This window comes from Phyllostomus hastatus, unplaced genomic scaffold, assembly GCF_019186645.2.
Source record: "Phyllostomus hastatus isolate PE091 unplaced genomic scaffold, TTU_PhHast_1.1 phas_scaffold_78, whole genome shotgun sequence".
In the NCBI taxonomy this organism is placed as follows: Eukaryota; Metazoa; Chordata; class Mammalia; order Chiroptera; family Phyllostomidae; genus Phyllostomus; species Phyllostomus hastatus.
The window spans coordinates 63980992-64007907 of record NW_025334041.1 but is presented as its reverse complement, the minus strand read 5'-3'; the positions used below and the strand labels follow the sequence as shown (position 1 = coordinate 64007907).

Sequence of the window (26916 nt, the reverse complement as noted above, 5' to 3'; positions counted from 1 at the left end):
CTACCCCTTAAATTTCTTGTTATTATTTTACAAATTTTAAACAATCTACTTCTGAATTTATCTCCCAAACATTCTTAAGTTGCTGCTTGACATATTTTGCCTTCAGATTAATTATGCCCAGAGGGTTCACAATGGAGGTTTCTGGTTACTTCTCACATACTTCACCTTTTAGCCAAATGCTGTTAAATAAGCCTGCTGCTCCTGCATTTCTAATCCTGAATATATTCAAAGAATATAACCTTTTCAAAAAGCTCTCACTTTAAATGTTAATTTAAGCCTTAGAACCTTGTTCCTAGAGGCCTTTGAGAAATCCTGTGGAATGACTTCCACAGTACATTCCCATGTCCTTTCTTCCAGGGACTGGACTAGCCCTGAGGAGAGGGTGTGTCAACACAGCTGGTAGCCCCTGGCTCATCTAACCTAGTCTGCATGCAGTCAGGCTGGGGAATTCCAAGTATGGTAGAGGTGAGGTATCAGGAGTCAACTGTATTTCAAGTTGAAGAAACTGAGGCGGTTCATTTGCATATTAGAAATGAAAAGTGGGAGTGCTTAGACTTACACAACTGACTGGCCAGGAAGAGGCTGTGGACTCACACTGCCTGTCTGAATGGCTGAGAAAAAGAATGAACTGATGTCCTATGAGTGGCTGGGAAAGACTGGTGCCTAGCGCAGTTAAATGGGCTGTGGCTGTGTTAGGAGTAATTACATACTAACTGACACCCCATTTGCTCTGAACAGATCTGTCAAGCTTACTATTAAAATGAAAATGTGCAAGAATCTAGACCATATGGACGAGAGGCCCTTCTACCTTCTCAAAAAAGCTGAATAGCTAGAGTACCATCCAAAAGCTTGTTAATACTGTGTTCAGAGACAAGCACTGGAATTAATGAAGCCTGATTTTTTTTAGCTTGCAGCTGGGAAGGGAAACAGTAGCTATAATTCAGTCAGCAATCCAAAGTGGTAAATTAGCTAAATGAGGCACATGGCAAGAAGGGATCAGAAAGCAACACACAACAGGCCAAGTATGACTTGAAAAGTAAAATGTTGTCATGAGATGTGGGGAAACATGGGTCTCATTGGGCTCCAAAACACCCAACTGTGGTCCTGGGCGAGTCACATACTCTAGACTGTGTGGTGTCATTATTATAGACTAGAGGTAGAGCTGGGTAGTATCTTTTAGGTGTTAACCCTCTGTTCCAAGCAAGGGAAGTCAGGGCAGAGTAGTGGGGATGTTCAAGCCTTTGATACAAATACTGCCCTTATAGGATTTTGGGTCGCTCAGGGTCTAGCTGAGGAATTCTGCTACAGGGTCCCCATGGAAGTGTGAGCACTCCCAGGGTGTCATTGTGTTGATGCAATTATTAGGAACGTGCTTCTCTGTAGCCAACACCTATTGGTTTCAGAACTACTGTCTGTAACCATTAGAGGAGTTGGTCTCTGTGGGCCCTTTTCAATAATAAACAGCTGGCTTTCAAGCACCCCTTTCCTCCAGCATTTTCCAATGTTGGCTATATGAATCCCTTTGCCTTTTTACACAGGCAAAGGAAGTGCTCTTCCTTTGACTTCCACAGGCCTTCACCATTACGGTTGTCTTTAGAGGACATTTTCATTCATTTCACTTGAAATACTAGTTTTCCCTGTTCAGATTCCATTGGCGTTCCACTAAGCTGGGGAGGCAGATTACCAGTGTTCACTATGGCAACAGAGCATGCTGTGTCACTGATGCCCATACAACTGATGAGTCCACCCTCAACCTCCGTCACACTGCCCATGTGTTCACCATTTACCTAGAGCAATGAGAGCACACAGTAGAACTGAGGTGGTCAGTCTGTCCATCCTCCCTTCCATCTCCGTGTCGGCACCTTACAATAAACCCCAAACATATTTCTACATTGCTTTTCAATATGTTGCAGACTTAACACACAACTATTGACATCAGCTCCTAAATAAATATAACTGAAATGCTACCTACACCTCTGCTTTCCTGAGAATGATGGCACAAGACAGCATTTCCTCAGGTATGTTTATGCTGCTGAAGGCATTTGATTTCAGTTTATGTACAAGAAAGAATGTATTCACTTTCTTTATATGAGTAAACAGAAATTCAGTGTTCTAAAAAAGGTTATGACATTACTAATATTCAAATATTTTCTGTATACATTAGCCTATTTTCATGAATTTTTAAAATTGTAAAATATACACAATGTAAATGTTCATTTTAACCATTTTTACTGTACAGTTCAGTGTCAGTAAGAATGTTCACAATGTCATGCGCCATCACCACTGTCCATCTCCAGGAGTTTTTCACCCTCCCAAATGAAGCTCTGTGTCTGTTAAACATTAGCTCCCCAGTCCCCCCACCCCCAGTCCCTGGAAAGCACCATTGCACTTTTGATCTCTGCATTTTACTCTAGGGACCTCAGATGAGTGGACTCATACAGTATTTGTCTTTTTATGACAGGCTTATTTCATTCATTATAACGTCAGCAAAATTCATCCATGTTGTAGCATGTGTCAGAATCTCCTCTCTTTAGAAGACTGAGTAATATTCCATTTCTTGGTTTTAAAATAGTGCCCAAATTGTGTGCATAGACTATTTGCTTATATGTGTTTTATGTAAAATTTGCATTGCTGTTTTACATATTCTTATCAACATGTAAAATATAACCCTATATCAGCCATCTAGACGTCATCCAGTTATTGCTCTCATCCCTTCCTTGGTTAAAACAGAACAACAAACCTCACAAATGGTCTAATGAAGGCTCTTGAAAATGGGCTCAAAAGCAGCACCAGGTCTTTGTCAACAAGGAAAGGCACAGAGATTTCCCCATCGTGATATGATGCTTGCACACCTGCAAGATCTGCAGGAAGATGACTCAGAAACAAGGGCCAGACTAACTTGTAATGAAAAAGTGGCTAGAGTGTGCATGGCAGGCCTCTGAACAAAGATGTGCTCATTTTTTATCATTCTTCCAAGCTCTCTTTACACAAACCTCTGTAACATCTTTCAGGAAGGGAAGGAGCGATGCTGGGTGGGAAGGGGACGTTCTCTTTGCTTTTCTGGGAGAGCAAGAAAGTGACTTGGCAGGCAGTGTATAGGCCGCAGGTGTGTGCCTCTGGGTGCAGGGCAGTGAGGGCTGGTGTTTGCCACTTGCAAACATGAGGATCAGGGAAACAGTGTGACAGAAATTTACAACCAGCCTGTCTCCTCAGTCAGGCTCCTACCTTCCACTGCAGTGAGGAGTCTTCATGCTGTGGGTTTCTAACATGTTTCTGCACTGCATTATAGATGTGTGTCCTGGGCAATGCACAGCAAGGTTCTCCAATGACAGGTGGAAGGCTGGGTGTCTTGACACAGTGAGTGCACAAGCACCCTGTACCTTATCATCATGCTGTGTCTGGAACTGGAACTTTCCACCACAGAACATTGAAAAGGTGCTGGGCTGTGCCTCTTTCCTGTCTGTGCTTAGTTTGCACTTACTGGAGTAATTTTCAGGTAGCTGTGTTTATACAAATACTAGAAAATGAGTTGCTATCTACCAGCTGACAGAGAAGATCAGCCATTTCTCACCTGCCATGGCCAGAAAGACAGAAGGCTCTCTACGTGGGAACCGACTGGGGCTGTGCTAAGTCGGGGGTGGCCTTGTCCTGTCCTGGGCCACAGCTGAAGGGTTTCACTCCATGTTTAATGTCATGTTCATGCAAAAATTAACTGACATTGCTACAAAGGGAGGCAGCTGAGGAGCTAAAGACTCGCCTTACCAAGAACTGTATTTAAGTCTAAAGGGGACAGTTTTCCTCTTCAATTCATATATTCTTTTATTCATATATATGCAATCATTCATTCATTCCACAAGTATACATTGGGAAACTGCTGTGTGCCAAGCATTTTGTTAAATTCTACGGATAAAATGGTGGAAAAGACGCATCTGGTCCTGGCCCTGTTGGAACTCACCATGGAGACACAGCGCAGTGTGACACACACCCAGCATAGGGTCCAGCGTAGGGTGGGCCCCAAGGAAAGTGCTTCAGAAGCATTGGCAGGGCCAAACCTGGAGAACCCTTTGAAAAGGAGAGAAAGAGGTTCAGTTTGCAAGCCATATAACAAGCAGGGGTCGGTGGCAGATGAGGCTGGAGACTGAAGCTTCCTGGTTCTCAGCAGAAGAGTAGTACAAATGTTTATGTTGTAGAAAGATCACCAGTCCCACCACCCTGAGGGCAACCACTGCCAACATTTCTGTCTAGTGTTCTGCCCATTCATCTTAGTCATTACATAGTTTTTAATGACATGGGAAAGGACCCCCAACCCACCACCACCAAAAAAGCATAATACAAAATGTTTTAGCCAGTTTACTTGGAAAATCCTTTGTTTTAAAATATGGTGTATTAATAGGACATTTGAGGTATGATAGTACCAACAGATCAGGAGATAATTGCCACTGAAAGGATAGTTTATGGCCACAGATGCCTGAGGTCCTCCTCACAGGGTTGATACACCACTCCACAAGGGCCATGTGAGGAAGCACCAGGTCAGTCAGGAGGCAGAGGGAGGAGGGGAACTGAGGGCAAGAGACTTTATGGTGGTTTTGAGGGAAGGAAGGAAGGAGGCAGGTAAGCAGGCTTAGGACTGGTTAGTTTGAATGACTTTGGGAGGCTCTGGGACATAGATCTGTTCCTGGTTGTCCAGTAGACCAGGCCATGGGATGATTAGGGAAACTGCAGGGTAGCCTGAAGTGTGAGAGGTGTTCCCTCTCTCTAGGAACTAGCTAGCCCTAGGAGAGGCAGTCCCGCCAGAGCCAGCAAGACCTCAGATGTCAAAGCATCAGAAAACACAGGAAATAAAGAACACAGTTAATACATCCTTCTGATTAAGCCAAGGGAGCAGCCACAATTGTGTTCTACTCTGTCTACTTCCCATGACTGAGAACTGAACATAAAACATTTAATATACTTCTAATAGCAGGTAAGAAAGGCTGTCTCAGAGTAAGTAGCCTAAGGTGAGAAACTGGAATAGGGTGGCCTGTAAACCCTTCCTAGGCCCAGACTGCACCCAGACAGATCCCACTGTATTCAAAGAGTCTCTTGAATTTGGTTGACTCAAGTTTGCCTGTAGTTGCCAGGAATAATCCCTTCAGCCTACAATGGTTTTTGAAGAGGTGTAAAATACCTTTAGTAGTTGTTTGTTTTATACTTTTCTATATTTAATTAGTGAATATATATTAATTGACCTGAGCCTAGTGAAACCGCAAAGCTCTTCAGTAATGGCTCCTCAGTCACATGGCTGTGTGTTTACTCTCCCTGATACCTTCGGGCCCTGATTCATAAGCCAATTGTAGCCCAAAAGAACTTTGGCCCGGCGTTTTGGTGGAGGGCCCATTGATGGCTAATAGGAATTGTTTCATGACCTACCTTAAGAATTTCCATTTCAGCATTCTCAAGCATAGCTGTTTAGAAAATAAACTGCCATGAACTTTCTAAAAAACAATTTTATTATGTCATCAGAAGCCACCAATTCCACTTTTAGAAGTTTACTTCAGGAAAACAATCAGTAGCTAGGCAGAAAGATTTATGTCAAAGATGCTCATTACAGCATTTTAAAAAATAGTTAAAAATAGAAAAAAGAAAAAGCAGTAATTAAGTAACTTACCTTAGAACACTTCATTCAATGGATAATTTCTAGTCATTAGAAATGACTTCAAAACATAAACAAACAAAAACCCATAAAAATAGGCTATAGTATGTGGTATAGTATAATCTGAATTTTGCAAAGGAAAAGATACATTTTTGTATATAATTAAAAAACACTAGAAAACCTTTAATTTTCTTTATGCTTCTGAGTAAAAATACCACACCTCCAACTAATACATTAGTTGTTTTCATTTCTATGAGGAACAAATTACCTCTATAATAAAATGATTGACCAATAGATGTTATTTTTAAAGCTTTCCTTAAGCCTAGGGAATATTTATTCATAAGGTTGGAAAATATACCCTTCTTTTACAGACTAAATCTAGACTTTAATGAATAGTATGACCTCATGTCTAGTTAAGAACTTCACTGTATCTGCTTAATTACATTGCTTGAGAAGGAAAGAGCAGAGAAAAACAGAGAAGGAGGCCACAGAATGAAGAGGATCTGTAAACAGAAGAGGTTCTGCAGGTTCCCACAAATACATGGCATAGATTTAGACTGTGAGATGAAAACCTGTGGAGCATCGTCACTGTGGAGAGTGCAGGAAGCCACTGGAAATGCTCATCTGTCCCTGCCTGAGAGAATCCCGCAAGTGCCCCCAACCACCTGTGCTGGTCTTAAGTGGGTGGATTTGTGGATGGAAATGGGCCACATATTATACCTGACAAGCTCAGGAGAGGCCTGTGTGGTAAACTTATTAACTCAGAGACCTAAAGTAACCACAAAGGATGGTCTGAAATTAAATCTTCCTAATTAAAACCAGTTTATGGCAGGTATTCATATCCTAGACTAGAATCTTCCCTGACAAAAGTCAATCTTTACCTTAATTAAGCCTGTCTATTTGCATCTGTGATAACATACTTTTGGAATACCAAAGTAATTTCCTTTTTCTGGATCCCTAAGAGCACAAATACTGCACCAGAGAGAGACCACAAATACCCTCATTGTTATTGAGTTAATTGTTGACTGTTAACTATCCTGTACCCACCTATGTAAAAGAAGTATGTGTCTTTTTATCCAATCCCATGGGGTTCCCCACTCCCCCATCCTGCTTTGCCTTCTCCTGTCTCCATAATCTATCAACAATGGATTTCATGTAATCCCCCTCTTATGCCTCCTCTTTTGATTGTGATGTATAAAATAAGTTGCAAAACAGCCATTTTCATCAGTTTGGCTCAAATAAACTCATAAAAATTCTTACAGGTTTGGCCATTTCTTACATTGACAAATTTCAGCAGCCACAGGGCTCCCCTCAAAAGGGAAACACTTTCTGAGTAGCCTGGCCTCATTGCTTCCCAAGAAGCCCAGCAAATCCCAGAGAGAATGGGGAGGCTTGGGGAGAAAGCCTCCTTTTTCCTGGCTTTCTCCCTTACCTCTAGTCACTCTTGGAAAACAAATTAAGCTTTCCATTTTCCCCTGTGCATTTTTTAAAAGATTTATTTATTTATTTTTAGAAAGGGAAGGGAGGGAGAAAGAGAGAGAGAGAGAGAAACATCAATGTGCGGTTGCTGGGGGCCATGGCCTGCAACCTAGGCATGTGCCCTGGCTGGGAATCGAACCTGCGATACTTTGGTTCACAGCCCACACTCAATCCACTGAGCTACGCCAGCCAGGGCTTCCCCTGTGCATTTTAAAAAATCATTCATTCTTGTTTGTCTTTTATGGTGAGGTTAGTGACCCTCTTTTCATGGTTTAATAAAACATGTGGTGTCTTCATGACACCACAAAATAGTGCAACAAGGGGATATGGCAGCAGCATTTCAATGAAGGAGAAAATGAGAAATAGAGTCCCCAAAAGACACATAATAAGGAGCATCAACCTGTCTTTTAAAAAATGTTTCCGAAAATGAGTTTAGCTATGTTTTTCCTTGACTAGACTGGTTGGCAAAGAGACAGCAGGTGCCAGAGGCAGCAGAGAGCCCAGGGGAGATGGAGCATGCAGACCATCACAAGGACTTTGTTCTTATCACCCCCACCTTTGGGAACTTCAGGAACTTAAACCTGAACTCCTTGGAAGGCTGAACTTGCCTATCAGTGCCTGGGGTTCCTGATTGAAGAAGGTAAAATTCTGGTCACATCTAAGTGTTTCTCATACAGATAAACTCTTTGTGTTCCTATTAGACTAGTTAGGGAAAACAATCTACCTGTGTAGCAACCCATCCTGCTTCCTGCTCTGAGCCAAGCAATCTCTGCAGCCTGTCTTGTTCCGAGAAGACCATGTCCCCTGCTCCTCCAGGATGAAGGGCAAGAGAGTGGGAACTGTCTGCTCCAAGTAACCTTGGACACCTGCTCCGAATCTCTCTCTCTCTCTCTCTCTCTCTCTCTCTCTCTCTCTCTCTCTCTCTCACACACACACACACACATCATGTTTTTGTGTTTAGAGATCCTTTTGTTCTTATAGAATCCAGGTGCTAACCTCCCAGCTAGGATGGGAAGCCCTCCTTTTCCTTGAACAATGAAATGGCCACAGCCTGCCCCTAGCCCCTCCCACACTCTGTGGGGGTCTTCCTTGCCACTGACAACCATTCTTCACATTTAGAGAGACAAAGCTTTGAAATTATACTGTTTCCTCTAACATAATCAAATTCTCAGGCAAAGTTATCTCAGTCACTGTTGATTTTGTTTTAAATAGTAATTTTTCTCTTATTTGGCAAAATTGATCCCATTGTGGCTGCTTACATCTTTTGTGTCTAAAAAGTTAAATGTGGTGACTTACCTCTTTGGCACAGGCATAAATGCTTGCAGTTTCTGTAAATGGAAGTAAGTGCCTGGTATGTTGGGGGCTAGAGGTAAAGGGAGAGGCAATCTTATTGGGTCCATGTGACAGAAATGTGTTTACTGTGCAATGAGAAAAGGCTCGCTGATGAAGTTGTACCTAGGACGTAAGAATTTGTATATGTACTAGGATCTCTTCTTTTTCAAAACTGTGTGATATCTTGGCAGAGATGGCTGGGAATGCCCCAGATCCCTCTCCTCTCCTTCTCAGCCAGGTACGTGGCTGCCCAGCTCTCAACTCCATCTCCCAGCCTCCTTTGCAGCTGTGTGGTCAGGGGACGCAGCTCCTGACCAGCGGAGCCCAAGGGAATGTGGTGACTCTTATCCCACTGCTCCTCCTCACTGTTTCCTCCCCTCAGGAGTCAGAACACAGCCCTGGCTGCAGCCAGGATTCACCACAAACATGAGGACGAGGAGTCAGGAGACAGTGGGAAACTAGAAGGGAGGAACGAGTCCTAAACCACCTCCTGAGCAGAGAACCTGCCTACGTGCCCTGGACTTTAATGAGAGGGGAATGAAGTTATGTTTTTAAAGCCACTTTACTTTTTAAAATTATTATTGTTTTTTAATTGTTATTCTATTACAGGTGTCCCAACATTTTCCCTTTTGCCCTTCTCCACCCAGCCCAGGTTCCCACCTCTTCTTCCACAGGCAATTCCAACACTGTCATCCATGTCCATGGGTCAGTGATACATGTTCTTTGACTAGTCATTTCCCCTTCTTTCAAACATGATCCCCTTTCACTTCCCCTCTGCTCACAGTCTGTTCCCTGTTTCCATGTCTGTGGTTCTATTTTGTTTGTTGTTTATTTTGTTCATTAGATTCCTCTTATAGGTGAGATCATATGGTACTTGTCTTTCACTGACTATCTCTTTTCACTTAGCATAATATTCTCTAATTCCATCCATGATTTCACAAAAGGTAGGAGTTCCTTCTTTCTGCTACGTATTCCATTGTGTTAGAGTTTGGCAGACACAAAGGTGTCTCACCCTTTTATCTAAATCCACAGTCCTTTCTCCATTGAGGGTCCCTACATTCTCAGCTCTGCAGGTGCAGAGCCACCCTAAGAGCAGCAGGATGTGCACTGCAGGTTGCCTTCCCAGGATGGAAACGGCGCTGCACCCACCCATCCATCCCATTCACCTAGCAGCCCTGAGAGTCCAACTTATCGCTCAGGGTGAGTTTCGAATGCAGTCAGTACTGCAGTTCAGACTATCAAGAATTTTGTTCTTTTGGCCCTGGCTGGCGTAGCTCAGTGGATTGAGCACAAGCTGCGATCCAAAGTGTCGCAGGTTCAATTCCCAGCCAGGGTACATGCCTGGGTTGCAAGCCATAACCCCCAGCAACCGCACATTGATGTTTCTCTCTCTCTCTCTCTCTCTCTCTCCCTCCCTTCCCTCTCTAAAAAAATAAATAAATAAATAAATAAAATCTTTGAAAAAAAAATAATTTTGTTCTTTAAAATCAAAATCCTGGCTTTAGGGGATTTTGTGTTCTTATCAACTGAACCCTGAAATCTTAGGACTATATGAGAATAAGGAAAGGAACTGAACAGCCAGTTTCATTCAGAAACAAATTGCTACCCTTGCTCCACAAAGGACAAAGGCTGACAGTAGAGCTGTGATGATTATTGCCACCGTACATGCAGCCTCTACCACGGCCCAGGCGTGGGACTACATTCTTTGTTTACATTATTTCATTTATTCCTCACTGAGCCAAGAGTGAGAGAATAGACCACTTAGGAGATGAGATGGGGCACAAAATCACTTGCATGGAATCACACAGAAAGCAAGGTGGCCCTGGGTTTGGGGAGTGCAGCCCTTTCGGCTTCATCACCTGGTCATTTCCATAGGAGCAAAAAACCCTGGCACCCCAAAAAGCCAGGCACCCCAAAACTTCAGGTCCTCTATGTGTCACTGCTGCTGACTGCATGAGCAACCGGGGCAGATCAACACTGTAAATTCTTAACTAGCAGGTTTTAGTCCCCCCCCAAAAAAGTATGTGTTGTGAATCATGTTTGGGGAAGGCACATCCTGGTCTTGGAACAGTAAAGTAGGAAAAGATCTAGATTTTTGTTGCTTATCTTGGTTGTCAGAATGTCTCAGAGACCCTTTGCTTTGATTGCACCCTGAGAGCAGGGACCAAGTTTCAAGGTGAAAAGGCAGTGGATTTTCAGGGGTAATCAGAATTAGGATGACACTTCTGAGACTCATTTGTGTCTTGTTTTCTGAGGCTAGGCTTTCCCAAGGAACCCGAGGGCTTACCTCCTGGATAGTTATTACCATGGCCCCTTCCCAAGGCCCAACAAAACAATTTAGGTGTCCAAGGTTTAGGTGATTCCAGGACTCAAGAAGAGATAAAAACAAAAAACAAAGAAGCAGCAGCTGCTGCTGCTTCTACAAGCCTCACAGAGGGAAACAAGAACTTGGTGTTCTTGGGAAAGTAGTTTGTGAAAGGTTCAGTGAGGCCAGAGAGAATTCTGAAGGTGACACACTGAAAATCAGGCTGAAGACTAATTGGCTGCAGTTTCTTAGCAGGGCCATGACTTTTAAAAAACTGTGGGCACCCCAGTACTGACCCATTGCTCCAATAATCTCCTGGTTGTCTTCTTATCATCAATGTCCATCTTTAGTCATTCCAGCTTGGTTAGTAATGGGCAGGTTCTAGATTTCCTGAAGTTGTTGTGTCTTAGATGTTGGACTCCAAATTTTTGGCTCACTATTCATGGTCTTTGTGCTAATTTTGGCAAGAGAAGAGTCATACACAGAAAGAGCAATAATACTTTATTTTAAATGTATACAAAATTATTACTTTGAAACATATATTACTGTCCAACATACATCATATAATACTGATTGATGTAAGTTTTGTTACCTTCATTCATTCAGTTTTGTGATTTCTCTTACTGAAGGCTCTGGAGGAGCATTTTATTAAATGTCCACCAGAGGAGAGATGCCCACTAGCCTGGTCTCCTTGGTGGTCTGGCTGTGCTCTTGGATACCAGGAAGGCTATGCAACTGCCTTGTGAGAGCTGAAGGCAAACCCTGACCTTGCTGGGGCACTTGGGACACAGAATTGATGGGCCCATCTTAGTCAAACACACACCAATTGTCCATTTTCTTTTTCTCTGCACCCGGGTATAAAAGGAGAGCAAAGTTACTGAGAAATGGTATCAATTATTTTCTCAGCAAATCCTCCTCCTCTGGGCTTAGATAACATGAGTCATGTTCTCTGTAATTCCTGCTTTTTCCTGCCTCTGTCACCAATGCTACAGTAAGCGAGTGTGAGAATGGGAGCTGGTGTCTTAATACAACCTTAGAAAGGAAATGAAAAGAGACACCAAAAGGGAGTATATGTGTTTTTAGGCCAAATTTGAGTTATGATTATCTTGAGCTAAATTGGACAACTGCTTTTGGGCACAGCCTGTGCCTTATTTATCACTATTTGTCCCACAGTGCTTTGCATCTGGTAGGCACTCAATAGAGGCTCATTGCTTGGACCAATCAATGAATTTAGAGGGTCTAGTGACTACATGTAGATGAGATATACCTTTTAGAATCAGAGTGTTTGGGAGATGAAAGGGACATTGGAGATCATCTAGACCTGCTTCCTCACCTGGTAAATGGGAAAACTGAGGCCCAGAAAAGTTAGTTAAAATGAACAAGGTCACAACTAGTTCATGTTAGAGTTAGACTTGGAATTGGATTTTCTGAATTTCTTCTTAAATTTCACACTCTCTTTAGATCTGAATCTGTCAAGAGAGCTTCATGGACTTAGTGGTGTGCTGTGAACTCAGGAAAGTTAACGCCATATCAGAAGCTCCCATTGGTAATGGGTGGCCCTTGGCATAGTGGCTGAGGGTACAGCACAAGCAGAAAAGTCGCTTCTCAGCGGCCTCATTTCTAGGATCTTAGTCCTGCCAGGGCTTAGAGGACCAAGACCCTGGGTGGGGACCCAGGGGACAGTATCAGAATGAGGTAGGAGGAGCACAAAGTTACATGGGGTCTGCCAACAGGGTGGGTGTCTAGCATGCCCCTGCCAGCAGTTCCAGTGCTAAAGTGGCTATGGCAGCTCACAGAGGCTACAGCCTCAGTGTCGAGAGGAACAGTGTAAACAACGCCCGCTGACCACTTCTGAGACAGAAAGCTACAAATACTTGCTGAAAAGATGAATTACAAGATGACTGTGTTTTTTCTGTCACTGGGAGGGATGGAAAGAAGACAAAGAGAGGCATGGGGACCAGCAAGGGAAGAAAAGGGGCAGAAGGACTGTCGTGGCAAATAGGGAGGACAAAGGGCTTCCAGGTGCAGGGAGGGGGTGGGCTATGCAGGGAGGAGGGATGGGGTACATACATGGCACTGAGGTGGGCGTCTCATCTCAGCTGAGCTGTCCCTGAACCATCCCTCCCATGTGTCATACTGGGAACTGAGAAGCACAGGGCCTCACTTTGCTCCCCAGAGTGATTTTGGTTCATAGAGAGGATGATTTGGTATGGTCATAAATGCACATCTGAGCATCAAGAACATGCACATCTCCCTGTGCCCTACAGACATAAATGCTGCTGAAGAATGCTGGCATCAAATAAAGTAAATGTTAACCAGTGAGATGATACCTACTTGGGTTGCTCATCTCAGAATATGGCACCACGGGGTTTCTCTTAAGCAGAGCCTTCCTCCTGCCCCACACTCAACCAACCTCACTCCCTGCTCCCCTCTTTTTCCCTAACTTTCTGCCCATCTCCTGCACTCCCCCATTTCCCAGTGTCTTAACTACTTTCCAGTCTCTATCAGACATATGCCCTGTTCTCTGGCAGCAAGAAACAGAAATAACTCATCTTACAAACATGGGAGCTGTAGCTCACCTGGTCACAAATGAATACCTTTGTGCTTAAATGGCCACCACAAAATGCCAACTAGGACTCAAGTGCCAGGAAGCAGAGCAGAAGGGCAGACAGGACCTGGCCCAGTCCCTGTGTGCTTCCTCCAGTTTGCCTGCCTCTCCCTACACAGCAGACTGGTTTTCGTTGCACGTATAGATGGTGCTTGGCTGGATTTTCCTTCGGATCCTCTCAGGCACTCTGGGGAGTATTTGGAAAGTCTGGGGCAGCAACTCTATGCAGGCCTCACGGAATTTTTTGATCCTCCAGCAGTACACAATGGGGTTGAAGACAGACTTGATGTAGCTGAGCCACAGGACACAGGAGCTGGTGATATAGAAAGAGGGGCTGCAGTAGAATCTCCTGCTGAACACGGACAGAAGGCTGTAGACTGAGTGAGGCAGCCAACACAGTGAGAAGCCCACGAAGAGGATGAGGATGGTGGTAAAGGCCTTGGTTTTGAAACTCAAGTCCAGGCTGACCTGCTGCTGCTGCTGCAGCCGCCTCAGGCCGGCCCTGGTGAGTTGTCTCAGGTCCAGGCTGTCAGACTGGTTGTGGACACGGATGGTGTTCTTCCGGACTGTGTGCAGGATGCACAGGTAGGCACACAGCATGATGCTGAAGGGCACAAAGAACACAGCCACCACCAGCGTTACCATGTAGGCACGGCCAGCTGGGAACTCTGTGTAACCCAGCACACACTGGGGGGCTCGTGCTGGTACCTCAACAATGGTCCAGCTGGCCAGCAAGGGAGCCGAGACACAGAAGGACAGCACCCAGGACACAGCAATGATCACTTTGGCCCTCCGAGGGTTCAGCTTGTCCTGGCGTTGGACAATGATGAGGAAGCGGTCCACACTGATAATGAGCAGGATGGCCACACCCTCCAGAACAAAAAACCAGTAGAGTGTGGCTGAGAGCCGGCAAAAATAATCCCCAAAGTGCCAGTGGACGGTGATCAGGGTGACAGCAGTGAAGGGCATGCAGCATAAGGACAGCATGATGTCAGAGAAGGCCAGTGTGGCCAGCAACAGGTTGATGGCTGAACGCATGGCTGGCCTCTGATACACGATGATGCAGACAACAGAATTGCCAAGGAACCCAACCACAATCATCAGCATCATGATTACTGCCAAGCACACCCGCAGGGGAGCGGCTGGCAGGGTTGCCCCAGAGTCTGACACGTTGTTGCCATTCAGCAGCAAGTATTCAAAAGTCTCAATGGATGTGCCATTACAGGACATCATGGAGAAGGGCTTGGGGTCCAGACAGCCACGCCTTGAGGGGCTCCCCTCAGCGCTTTGGTGGCTGCCGTTTTCCATGGGCTGCCTGCATCCTCCCAGATGTCTTGGATTTCTAGGGCCCTGGAATGGTCCAGATAAATATCTGTCTTTGGGAGCCAGGATTCCTGATTTATCAGTCACATCCACACCATCCCTGGGACATCTGATGGTGTCCACAGATTCTTAGCTGGACTCTCTGGAGCCTGGAGCAAAGAAGAACATGAAAAAGAAGGGAGTCAGACTTTCCAACATATGTGCAATACAGCAGCATTGAAATTTTATAGGTATTCTAAACACTAAGTGAAGAGAAAAGTGACTCATTTAGCTACCATTTGGGACAAGGTTTGCTATTCACAAATACTCTAAGTCTTGTCAAGTAACCCAGGGAAACCTAATCAGACCTACTTTGCAGGGGATTAGGAAGAGAATACTTTGTAATCAATATTTACATAATAAGCATGTATTTAATAACTTGAGTTATAAGCAACCTGACAGAATAAAGTTTTGAACTAGTCAACTTCCTTTAGAATGCTAGCTGCATTAGGTCTGGGAGTTTGGTGTGTGTCCTGCTTTGCTGTCTCCCCAGCACCTAGAACAGGGCCTGGCACCTAGAATGTGCCTAGCAGATGTTTGTTGAGTAGATGAAGCCATGACCATTGACACTGCTACTATAATATTTATTTAGCTTTGTTTTGAGATAAATGTAGGTTCACATGCAGTTCTAAGACATAATCAGGCTAGACCCTCTGTACCCTTTATCCAGTCTCCTTACAGCAACCTCTTGGGTAACTAGTGCCACCACACTATTGCTTTTGGAAACACTGCTGGAAAGAAGGAAACTCTCCCCAGAGATGAGCTCTTGTAAAAGATGAGGATACAGCCCTGGCTGGTGTGGCTCAGTGGTTGAGTACCAGCCTGTGGATCGAAGCGTCACCAGTTCAATTCCCAGTCTAGGGCACATGCCTGGGTTGCAGGCCAGGTCCCTGGTAGGGGACACATAGGAGACAACTACACACTGTTGTTTCTCTCCCTTACTTTCTCCCTCACTTCCCCTCTGTCTAACAATAAATAAACAAAATCTTTAAAAAAAAAACGATGATGATACAGTCAAACCTCAATTCCCAAACATCTTGTTTCTTGAACAATTCAGTCTTGACCAAGTTATTCACAGGAAAAAAGTGCCTCACTTATCTAGCAAGACTTCAGGTGTCAATTCTCTACCTGACAGCACTTTCATGCTGACACCTATATGATCAGTCATGCATCTTTCAGGTGGCAAGCAAAGGAGATTCAGTTTTTTAACAAATCACTTCTCAAACAGTTTTCCAGAATGAATTAAGTTCAAGAATGGAGGTTCTACTGTAATTGTAATTTTGTTTCTCATAGATGTGGCAAGAATGGTGTTCAGTAGCTTAGGCCTAAAGTCAGATTGCCTGGCCTGGGTGAAATCCAGCCTCCACCACTTACGTATCATTGGACACCCTCTGGCTGGTTGTGTAACCTCTGCTAGCAGGAGTGACCTTCTCATGTGTAACATATACAGGATAATAATTAAGCCTACTTACAGAGGAGCTGCAAAGATTAGAAGAAAGAATACCCATGAAGTAATTTTACCAGGGATCATAGACAGTACTCAATAAACCTTAACATTTGAGCCCTGAGACAAATCAATTACCATGTTACAATGTCTATCACTTAATTTATATGTGATACATGTGTCCACTCAGCATCTGTTTTAGACCTGCCAACAGATGAACTGGCTCCACTCAGTGTGAGGATGTTTTGTAGTACTTTTCCCACCCCCTCACCCCCACTATTTCCCATATAGCTGCGGGGACCAGGCAGCCGGCCCAAGGGCACCTAATCCACAGCCTGGCCCATGAAACCAGAGCTGAAAGGCCCTCATTCACTCAGCTAGAAATCTGAACTAGGAAATACTGAGTAACTAGAGCACCTTGCCTGAGGGATGTGACAAAGAGGTTTATAGAAAAAAGCTTCAAGTTTCACCAAGGCCATGAAGGTGTGTTGGATGTTCCTCCTTTGCCTCTCTAAATCTCTTGGCCACACTCTCTACCTTGCTGAGGAGTCTAGGCTCCTTACTTGGGAGAGAGATAAGGTCTTCTTTTTGCCCTGGATCCCTTCTATCTTTGCAGAAGATCTCAGCCTTTGCAAGCCAGCTCTTCCTGAAAGTCCAGTCCTCTCTCCAGTTCCCTAACTGCTCCCTGCCTCATCCTGTTGGCCTAGGGGTGATGGCACTTCCTGGGGCTGCTAGCCCCAGGGTGTGCTTACCTGGTCCTCATTGTTTCCCCTTAACCTGGCCTCACCTTTGACAAGAATCTCTTACTAATCGGGTCTGATTTTTCTCCCATCTTCACCCTGATACAATGGGTGCTGGCAAACTGAATCTTTGAGGGAGCAGAAACTAAGAGTAAGTAGAATCAAAATTACAACTAAAACAGAATAACCGTCACTCAGAAGTGTCAGAAATTAAGTTGAATGGATGTCTGACAACCACGGAGTTAAAGAAATCTCCATCCAGACTGGTGGTAGGAGAGGCAAAGATGTAGAATGGGCTGGTCCCACATGCACATGTGGTGGACAAAAATCCAAGAGGGCTATCTCATGAGTGAGGAGTCCCAGCCCCACGCCATGAGCTCTAGCACAGCATTCCAATGGCAAGACATTAAGTCCCCATAATTTCTGGCTGCAAAAACCAGGAGAGATTGAGTCGGTGGAAGAAACTTCTGGAGTCTCAAGCAGTTCCTCTTAAAGAATCTACACACAGACTTACTCAGACTCACTCCCTTTGAGCTCCAGCACCAGAGTAGCAGCTTGAAAGGCACTAGAGGGGCAGACAGGGAGGAACCCAAGTGTCTGACATCAAGAAGAGAGCTGGGAGACAGCTTCCTTCCAGACAGAAAGGTGGGCAAAGGCCACTGTCCCTTTTCTGAAACCTCCCCCCCAAAAGCCACAGAGCCAGCAGGCTGGTGTCATATCTGAGGCTCCATCAACCTGGCTAATACTGTTTGCCATGCTCTGGAGACCTACAGAGATTCCACCCCACCTAAATTATAGGCCCACCCAAGCTGCTTTTCCATATGAATGACTGGTCTTGGCTCATGCTTCACAACTTCCTAAATATTCTCAAACAAGCAACAGCCAGCCTCAGTGAACCCCTATCCCCTATACCTATTGTTAAGTGGCCCCAGGCCCAGCACTAGCAGCAACCAGCCTAGATTCACAGCTCAGCTTCACCTGGGAATCTCCAAACTCAGCACAAGTAGCAGTCTTCTCAGCTTGCCTTATAGTTCAAGCAGGGTGGTCCTGGGCAAAACATAGGTTGGGGCTGACCTTGGTCTGCACCACCCAGAAAGCCCAAGAGCCTGTGCACCCGGTGGACACATACAGACTACCCTGCCCCCTCACAGCTGATCCTCCATGAAGGGCAGAGGTTGGTGATCAGCAGTTGCAGCCAGTCCTTGCAGCTCACTGGCCTGGGCAAATATCTCCCATTGACCTGTCAACAGAAATCAAGGCTCAACTACAAGAGCAGGGTGTACTCAGCCCATATGGAGGGCACATCTCTGGTACCCAGCTTGGTGATAGGAGAGGCTATGCCACTGGACCTTACAGGACACCTACTACATTAGGCCACACTACCAAGACAGGGAGTCATAGGAGCTCTACCTAATACATAGAAACAAACACAGGGAAGTTGTGAAAATGAGGAGACAAAGAAACATAGCCCAAATAAAAAAAATAGATCAAAACTCTAGAAAAAGATGTAAACAAAATGGAGATAAGCAATCTATCAGATGCAGACTTCAAATCATTGGTTATAAGGATGCTCAAGGAACTTAGTGAGGACCTCAACAGCATAAAAAGGATTCAGTCAGAAACAAAGGATACACTAATTGAAATGAAGAACAATTTACAGAAAACAAGGGTAGAGTAGATAAAGCCAAGAATCAAATCAATGATTTCGAACATAAGGAAGTAAAAAATAACCAATCAGAGCAACAAGAAGAATAAAGAATTGAAAAAAAACAAAGATAGTGTAACCAGCCTCCGAAACAACTTCAAGAGATCCAACATTCACATCATAGGGATGCCAGAAGGAGAAGAGAAAGAGTAAGAAATTGGAAATCTGTTTGAAAAAATAATGAAAGGAAACTGTCTTAATTTGGTGAAGGAAATTGACATGCAAGTCCAGAAGCACAAGAGAGTCCCAAACAAGATGGATGCAAAGAGGCCCACACCAAGACACATCATAATTAAAATGCTAAAGGTTAAGATAAAAAGAGAATCTGAAAGCAGTAACAGAAAAGCAGTTAGGTACCTACAGGGGAGTTCCCATAAGACTGTCAGCTGATTTCTCTAAAGAAACTTTGCAGGCTAGAAGGGATTGGCAAGAAATATTCAAAGTCATGAAAAGCAAGGATCTATAGCCAAGATTACTCTACCCAGCAAAGGCATCATTTATAATTAAAGGGCAGATAAAGAGCCTCCTAGACACACACACACACACACAAACTAAAGGAATTCATCATCACCAAACCATTATTATGTGAAAATTTAAAAAGATCTATTTAAGGAAAAGAATAAGATCAATACTATGAACAATAGGATGGCAAAAAATACATATCTATCAACAATTGAATCTAAAAAACAAACTAAGCAAACAAGAAGAACAGAGGCAGAATCATGGATACAGAAAACATTTTGATGGTTACCAGATTGGGGGGTGTTGTGAGGGAATGGGTGAAGAGGTGAGGGGGATCAAAAAGTACAACTAGGTAGTTACAGATAACCATGGGGATGTAAAGTACAATATAGGAAATGGAGTAGCCAAAGAACCTATGCATGACCCATGGACATGAACAATAATGTGGGGATTGCCCGAGGGAGTGGGGAATGTGCCATGTGGAGGGAGGCAAAGGGGGGGGGGGGTGGAAATTGGGACAACTGTAATAGCATAATCAATAAAATATAATTTAAAATATACAATCATTATTTTTCACCAATAAAAGTAACTAGATACTAGGAAGAAGAAAAAAGTTGTGTGTGTGCATGAGTGTGTGTGTGTGTCTGGAAACAGAAGCACAGGAAATCTACTTCAATTCTTGACAGGCTTCCAAGTAAAGTTGCATTTTCATATGTATATTTTTAATATTTATTCCTTTCTTTATTTTAAATTAAATGTTCAGTTTTTTTTTGTTTTTATCTAGTTTCTTAACATCAACCTTTGCCATATACCCTCAGAGGCAGGCTTTTTTTTTATCATTTTGAGGTTTGGGTTTTGAAGATTGTTCTCTCCATAACCAGATGATTACTTATATTTGATCTCTTGATTTACTCATTCGAGACACTATTTGTTGGCTTCACCATATGAAAGATTAGGTTTATCTCTGTCTACACGGCCTCATTCTCTTCCCAATGGTTTTGATTCATTATTTTAAAAATAATTTAATTGAGTGACCACTGTAACTATTAAAATATATTTATATATCTGTATGGTCTTCTATCAAATATGGACAGTATCTCTTCATCTCTATAAAATATGGAATTGGAACCTCCTTCTGTTCCTCCATCTCCTCTTCTCTCCTTTAATGTACATTCTGTCATCAACTATGCCTGTACTTTTATCTAAAGTCTTTAATATTTGCATCCTTTCCTGAATGCACAACCAAGTTTTCCATGTCTCTTTATCAGTTGACTTTAAAAATTTAGCTCCCATTAAAAGGGTTTAGATTTTTGTTAGGTTGGGTTTCCTGTGCTGGAATTACATCTTTCTGCCCCATTTAACAAGATCCTAGAGGGGTCACATGTGCAAGGAGCAGCTCACAGAGCTTCGATGCTAGTCACAGGCCTTGTTACAGCTGGTTTCCTATGCTGTCCAACTTCCTTGTGCAGCTCTTTATGTTTTCCTTGAAGCTTCTTGTTGCTTTTCTCATTTTTCTGTAGCATAATGTGTCTTTTCCTGTTTTTTCAATAATGCTTCTTTTCTGAATATTGTTCTTTCCTTCCTTTCCAAGGATCCCCTTCCTAGATCCTTTGCCTCTGCTACTCTGCTCTCTGGGTGGGCAGCACACTTGCCATTCAGAAATGGTTCTTACTTATCCCCTAACTCTTTATTATTTTATTTCTTGGTGTCCTTTGTTTTTTTCTGGACAATATCCTTACATTACTTGTTAAGCAAGGGTTTCTGAGTCCTTGCACATTTGAAAACCTTTCTTCTGCCTTCCTGCTGGAGAATATAGGGGGAAATAATGTTCCCACAGAGAGTGGGAGCCATTGCCCCTTCTGGCATTCCACATTGCTGGTATTGGGTTGGAATTAGATTGAATCTTTTTCTTTCATAGTTGACAATTTTTTCCCTTGAAGGTTAATATTTTATTTCTGAAAATGTTTTTATAAGGGTGTACCTAGATTTGGGTTTTTCTCCTTTATCATGCTGGATACTCAGTGGGTCTTTTAGATCCAAAGCCACATACATCTCAGCTCTAGGAAAATCTTATTTCATACCTTTATTAGTTTTCTGTCTTCCGATCAATGTGGATAGGTGCTTATTGATAGGTGCTGGACCTTATTGATTAGGTCTTACTTTTTCTTTTCTTTTCCCTTACATATTTTTAACTTTTATCTCTGGTTTTAGTCCTTTTTTATGCTATACTCTGTGGGATTTTTTAACTTTATATTTATCCTATTTAATTTCTAATTTTGTTGGTCATATTTTTTACATCTGAGAGTAATCTTATTTTCTGTGCTTTTTGCATAGCACTTTATTCCTTTGTGGATGTACTATACTCTCAAAATTCTAATGTTACTAGAGATGTAATTTTAAGTTCTCTTCTTTTTTTCTAAATTCTATCTGGTTCCTCTGGAACTAGGGCCTCAGCTTACCTTTGCCTTCCTCTTTAAGACTACTGGATCTCCTCATGGCCAGTGATTCCTGAACCTTGACTATGCTAAGTTCCAAGGATGGGGTAGCTGCTGTGGATCAGTTTATTCATAAGCTTGCTCACTGAGTGGTGTGCCCACAGGCAGCCCAATGTAGGTCAGGCCTTGCATCAGGGTGAACGGATAAGGAACAAGCCATGGAGCTCAGGGCTTCCTAGTGCCAAGAAGAGCAGTGCTTCCCTCTGGGATCCCATCATCCACATTGTAAACCTTCATTACCACTATTAGCATTTTCAATACATTCACTGAAGAGTCCTCTACTTCTAGGCTAAGAGAGGTGAATATCCACAGACTGGCTTCGGCAGTCCAAAGCCATTCACCAATCAGTCTGCTGAGAGATTCTGGGTGTATCTTCTGGGGGTGTCCATGAGCAGACTTGCTACTGGAGTCCTTGGATGGGCAGGCCCTGGTGCTTGGGTGCACTGGGGACCAGCCTGGAATATGGGTTCACTGGTATGAGCCTGGTGCTAAGTCTGCAGTCATGGGCCTGGGACTGGGGTCTGTCTGGGTGGATCTGGATGCTAAATACACAGGGACTAACCAGACACTGCTAAGTCCTTGAGATCGGTCCAGCATTGGGATGGGCTGGGACCCTGGTTTCCTGAGATGTTGGAACAATGGGGGTGGCCTGGAACCCAGGTTCTCAGTGGCTTGCCTAGAGCTTGGGTCTCTGGGAGACAGTCTGGTGCTGGAGCAGGCTTGGAGCCTGTATCCATGAGGGCCAGCTTGGTGCTGGAGTAGGCTGTGGTTCTGGATCCATGGTAGTCTGGTCCTGGCTGGGAGCTTGGGTTTGGGGATGCCAACCAACCTGGAGCCTGTGTTCTTATAGGCCAATTGAGAACTGGGGCCATAGGAGCTACCAGGACCACAGGAGCCAGCTGGCACTAGGGAGTGTGGAGAGCCTGGATCCACGAGAACCTGATGGAAGGTTAGTGCCTCAAGAGCCACCTACGGCCTTGGGAGTCAGTCTGATACTGGGGTGGGTCAGTTCTGGGTCAGTTCTGAATCATCTATTTGCACTCTGTCTATGCTGTAAGACTGGATTTCCCCTACATTGATGATTATACAGAGTGATTTCATGCTTAACCAAAGGAACAAATAGTGCAATTTAGGCATTCACTTCTGTCATGGGGAAAGTGTCTCTCTTATGCTGACTTACTGGGCTTGGAGTGGGGTGAGAGGTAATGTGAATCTATCTTTCCTTCCCTACCCAATGGTGTTTTCTTATTTCTTATTTTTCTTATTTCTTATTCCAGGATCCTTAGCTTCTGTGATGGCATTCTTGTATGTGGATAGATGTTCAAACTGGTGTGTGTGTGTGTGTGTGTGTGTGTGTGTGTGTGTGTATTCCTCACCCAAATACATGCTTATTTATTTTAAAGAGAGGGGAAGGAGGGAGAAAGACAGGGAGAGACTTCAATGTGAGAGAGAAACATCGACCCAGGCATGAACACACAACTCAGGCATGTGCCCTAACTGGGAATTGAGCCCACAAACTTTCGGTTTACAGGACAACACTCCAACCAACTGAGCCACACCATCCAGTCAAAAGGATATTTCGGATAGGGGAGGGAAGCTAAAAATTTCTATACCACTATTTTGCTGGTGTCCACTAATGTGTTTTCAATTTAAGGACAGGGAATTCATTTAGCTTGGCAACAGGTCCTTAAAATGGAAGAAGTTTTTGAATCATTAATCTATCATTCATTATGTACTTTATTTAATACCTTAAAAAGTATAATTAAATTTAAAAATAATCTCATGACTCCAAAATTTGACTAAACGTTTTCTTACAGTTTTAATTTTTTCCTCTGAGAAATAAATGTTAATAATTTAAAAAAGAATGTTGTAGTTGAGAATGCAAGATGAATAGAGTGGCTATTGAACCAAGAGGGAGGGGTATCAGTAGCTTCAGGTGCCACCATGTCACCAAGAAAATCTCCACTGGTCACCGTGACAGATCATATGGGTACTAATTAGCTTGGGGTAGTACAGGCAAGGCCTCAAGTTGAGCCAAAGAACACACTTAACCAACTGGAGACCTCAGCCATAGGCAGTGAAAACATTGGTTGTTTCTACCGGAAACTATACATGTCACCCAGAAAAAAATCCAACAGGTAAAGGCTTCCAGAAGTACATCAGGGATATTTAGCTCTTGCCTTTTTTTTCTGGAAGCTGGCATCCTGTTTCCTACCTTATTAATTCCTACTTCTTCCTTTGTACTTCTAGCATCTTTTCTTATTCTAAGCTCCTTGTGGTCAACGTTACAGAGATCTCAAACTGAAGGGACATGGGTGATATAAAAACCTGGGAGGCCTCAGATCAGTTAGCCTAAATGCTCTGCAGGTGGCAATATCTCGGCGATGTTACCTCGGTTTAGATCTGGCCAGTCTGCAGTGTTGTAGGTCTAGAACCTGATCTGGCCATGCACATCTGGAACGGGTTCCTCTCTCAGTGGTGGTATCAGTTATCCAAACTCACAGAAATCTGATGTGTTAACTTGTGAGAAATATCTCTCAGGCAGACCACAAATGCTTATGTTAGTATGATATACTTCTGTGCCTCAGTTTTCTGATCAGCAAAATGGAGATACTTACCCATCTACCCCCAGAGTTGTAAAATAACATATGCGATACCTAGTACAAAGAAGCTATTTCATAAATAATTAATAAATTCATGCACATCCTTTGTTGTTTCATATTCATGGATTTCTGTTTCTTGGATTAAAGAGTAGGAACCATGATGTGCCTGTATAAAGACCTCAAGGATTAAGCTCCTCTTGGACAGAGAGTACGGGGCCACAGAGTTAAAAAATACAGACTTCTGTGCCTGTGCCCATCAATCTTAGCTGGCAGTGAATCATCCATTTGCACTCTGTCTATGCTGTAACACTGGATTTCCCCTACATTGATGATTATACAGAGTGATTTCATGCTTAACCAAAGGAACAAATAGTGCAAGGATTTTTGTTTTTGACATGTATGTCTTGAGGTTGAATCAGATTAAAATTGTCTGGGCTTTTGGGCAACAACTTATTTTAATATTTTAATTTACCATTTTTGTCACAGTCCTGTTGTAAATATCCAAATCAAAAGCACTTTTATTACCAGGCACTTCAGCACATTAAAAATCAAAGTAAAAGGTAATAAGTGAACAAGAAATGTTCTGTGTTCCTATAGTTTGAAGCAGCATTTGCCAGCTCTCTGGTGGTTTTCACTTTGAGGGACAGGAGCCATGATGTGGATTACAACCTGAGAAAGAAGCAAGTTGAGAATGGAACAATTTTAAGGTACTTATTACAGTTCCCATTAGAATGACCTCACTCGGGAGGTGGAAGGTCATGCAGGTGTTAAAAGATAAGTAAGCAACTCAAACTGAAATAGTAATGAACTGAGGAAATGATGAGCAACTGTGTACTATGATGTGACTAGAAGCACACTGACAATGTCCTAAGTAAATTGTGTTCACATGAAAGATAGAAGGCACTTCCAGCCATGAGTAAAGAGGAAATGCCACCATCCATGCACTGAATTTATGACAACATTTTCTAAAACTCCTTTAGCTACCACAGCTCCCCTATTGTCCCGTCTTGCATGTGCATGGAGAGCGTTCCTGTGGGTGCCATATAAGTACATCCTCTCATGTCATTCTCACAACTGGGTGAGGGAAGCAGACACGGTGAGAGGGTGGCTCAGACACTGTCACGACCAGCTCCAGGGCATAAGAGTAGTAAGCAGTGGAGCTGAGACTGGAAACCAGGTTTGGGGCACTGTGACTCCAAAAAAGGGACTAGTCTTTGGTAAAGGTGAGAGTGAAGGAGCCCTCCTGTCTATGACACTGACAAGCAGGGAGGAAAGGAAAACAGTTCCAACATTCCCCAAAGCACCCAAGCTGTGACACAGAAAACCTTAGATAAGATCTGTTCTTCTATCTAGTAGATGAAAATGGGCTTTTAAAAGACAGCTTTGGTGTTTGATAATCTGTGAGGGTGAGGAAAGGAATCTTTTTTCCTGGTCTCTAAATATGACCACTGTACATGTAACCTCAGTTTTATACTAAGCGTAACACCTTTAGTAGCTCTCTTAGGCTTTTCTGATACTCCAGGACACATCTTGCCAACAGATGCACAAAATAAATAAAGATAAGTCCCAGATGCCTCCAGACATGGTCAGAGCTCTGGGCTGGATGCTGAGATGCTGAGTGTGCTGTTGTGCCCCTGCTTCTGTACCAACTGGAGCAAAACAAGTGCCAACTATTATATTCACTTTTTCTCTTAAAAGTGAAACTCCTCTTTGGATTTCTTTCAGTTAGTGAAAACAGGTACTAGTGTAGGTCTTCTGTAAAAGCAAAGTGGCATATATAAAATAAACTTTTGAAAAGGGTGTGTGTGTATGTGTGTGTGTGTGTATTTCCAATAGAATTTGCTGTTTCTGCTGGTTCTACTCCACTCAAATGGCAGGAAATTCGATGGACTCTTTCTCTGTAGTTGTTAATATTACTTCAGGTAACCAATTGGTGTTTTTGATACTGGATTTTTATATTCTGGTCCAGAAGAACATTTTGGTTCACAAATGCCAAATCTAAGAAATGAAGTCAGTTTGCAGATGGGAAAGTTTGCTACAGGAACAGGTTGACTCTGTCATTACCTGCAACAGTGTCGTCTGCTTTTTTTTACACAAATTCTCAAACAGATGGTATATTTCAATCTCAATAACTTTATTGGCAATGAAAAAATATGCAAGAACTGCCAAAAGTTATACATCAAGTAGCTGTGTATAGAAGCAGGTGTTATGCCACATGTCTCAACTTCTAAGAAAAGTGAGTTGAAAGAGACTAGAGTTTTTATTTCTCAACTCAGGCAAGATGCTTGTGGGGAAAATTTTCAAATAGAACCAAATTTGGAAGACTTTTAAGGAAGAAAATCTTTAGTGGCTATTCTTAGTAATGCCTAAAATTTATTGTGCTCTTATTACATGCTGGCTGAGACCTTCACAGATATCAGTCGTTCCTGGAGCTGCATCTGAGTGACATAGGGACTTGTCACAAATACAGAGTCTCAGGGCCATGCCAGACCTACTGAATCAGGAGCCCGGGGGTGGTCTCAGTAATCTATGTGTTAACAAACTGCTCAGGGGCTTAGATGGTCTCAGTGGTGGGAGCTACTGACAGCTGATCTTACTGAGCCCTCTCATGACTCAGTTTCACATATGAGGAAACTGATGAGCAGTTCCTTACCTAGAAAGTAACAGAGAGCCTGCATTAGAACCCTGAGGTCTAGATGAACCCCTGGGCTCTGCACTTCCAGAATGATGTGGGTGGGGATTCACATCA

At 43.3% G+C, this 26916-nt stretch overlaps 1 protein-coding gene across 1 annotated transcript; it reads right to left on the bottom strand.

Moving 5' to 3' along the window:
* Positions 1-13454: 13454 nt before the first annotated feature.
* GPR45 (G protein-coupled receptor 45) lies at positions 13455-14589 on the bottom strand. The gene has a single exon (XM_045828736.1). The coding sequence runs from the start codon at positions 14587-14589 to the stop codon at positions 13468-13470; it is 1122 nt and encodes a 373-aa protein (XP_045684692.1). The 3' UTR covers positions 13455-13467.
* Positions 14590-26916: the final 12327 nt, after the last annotated feature.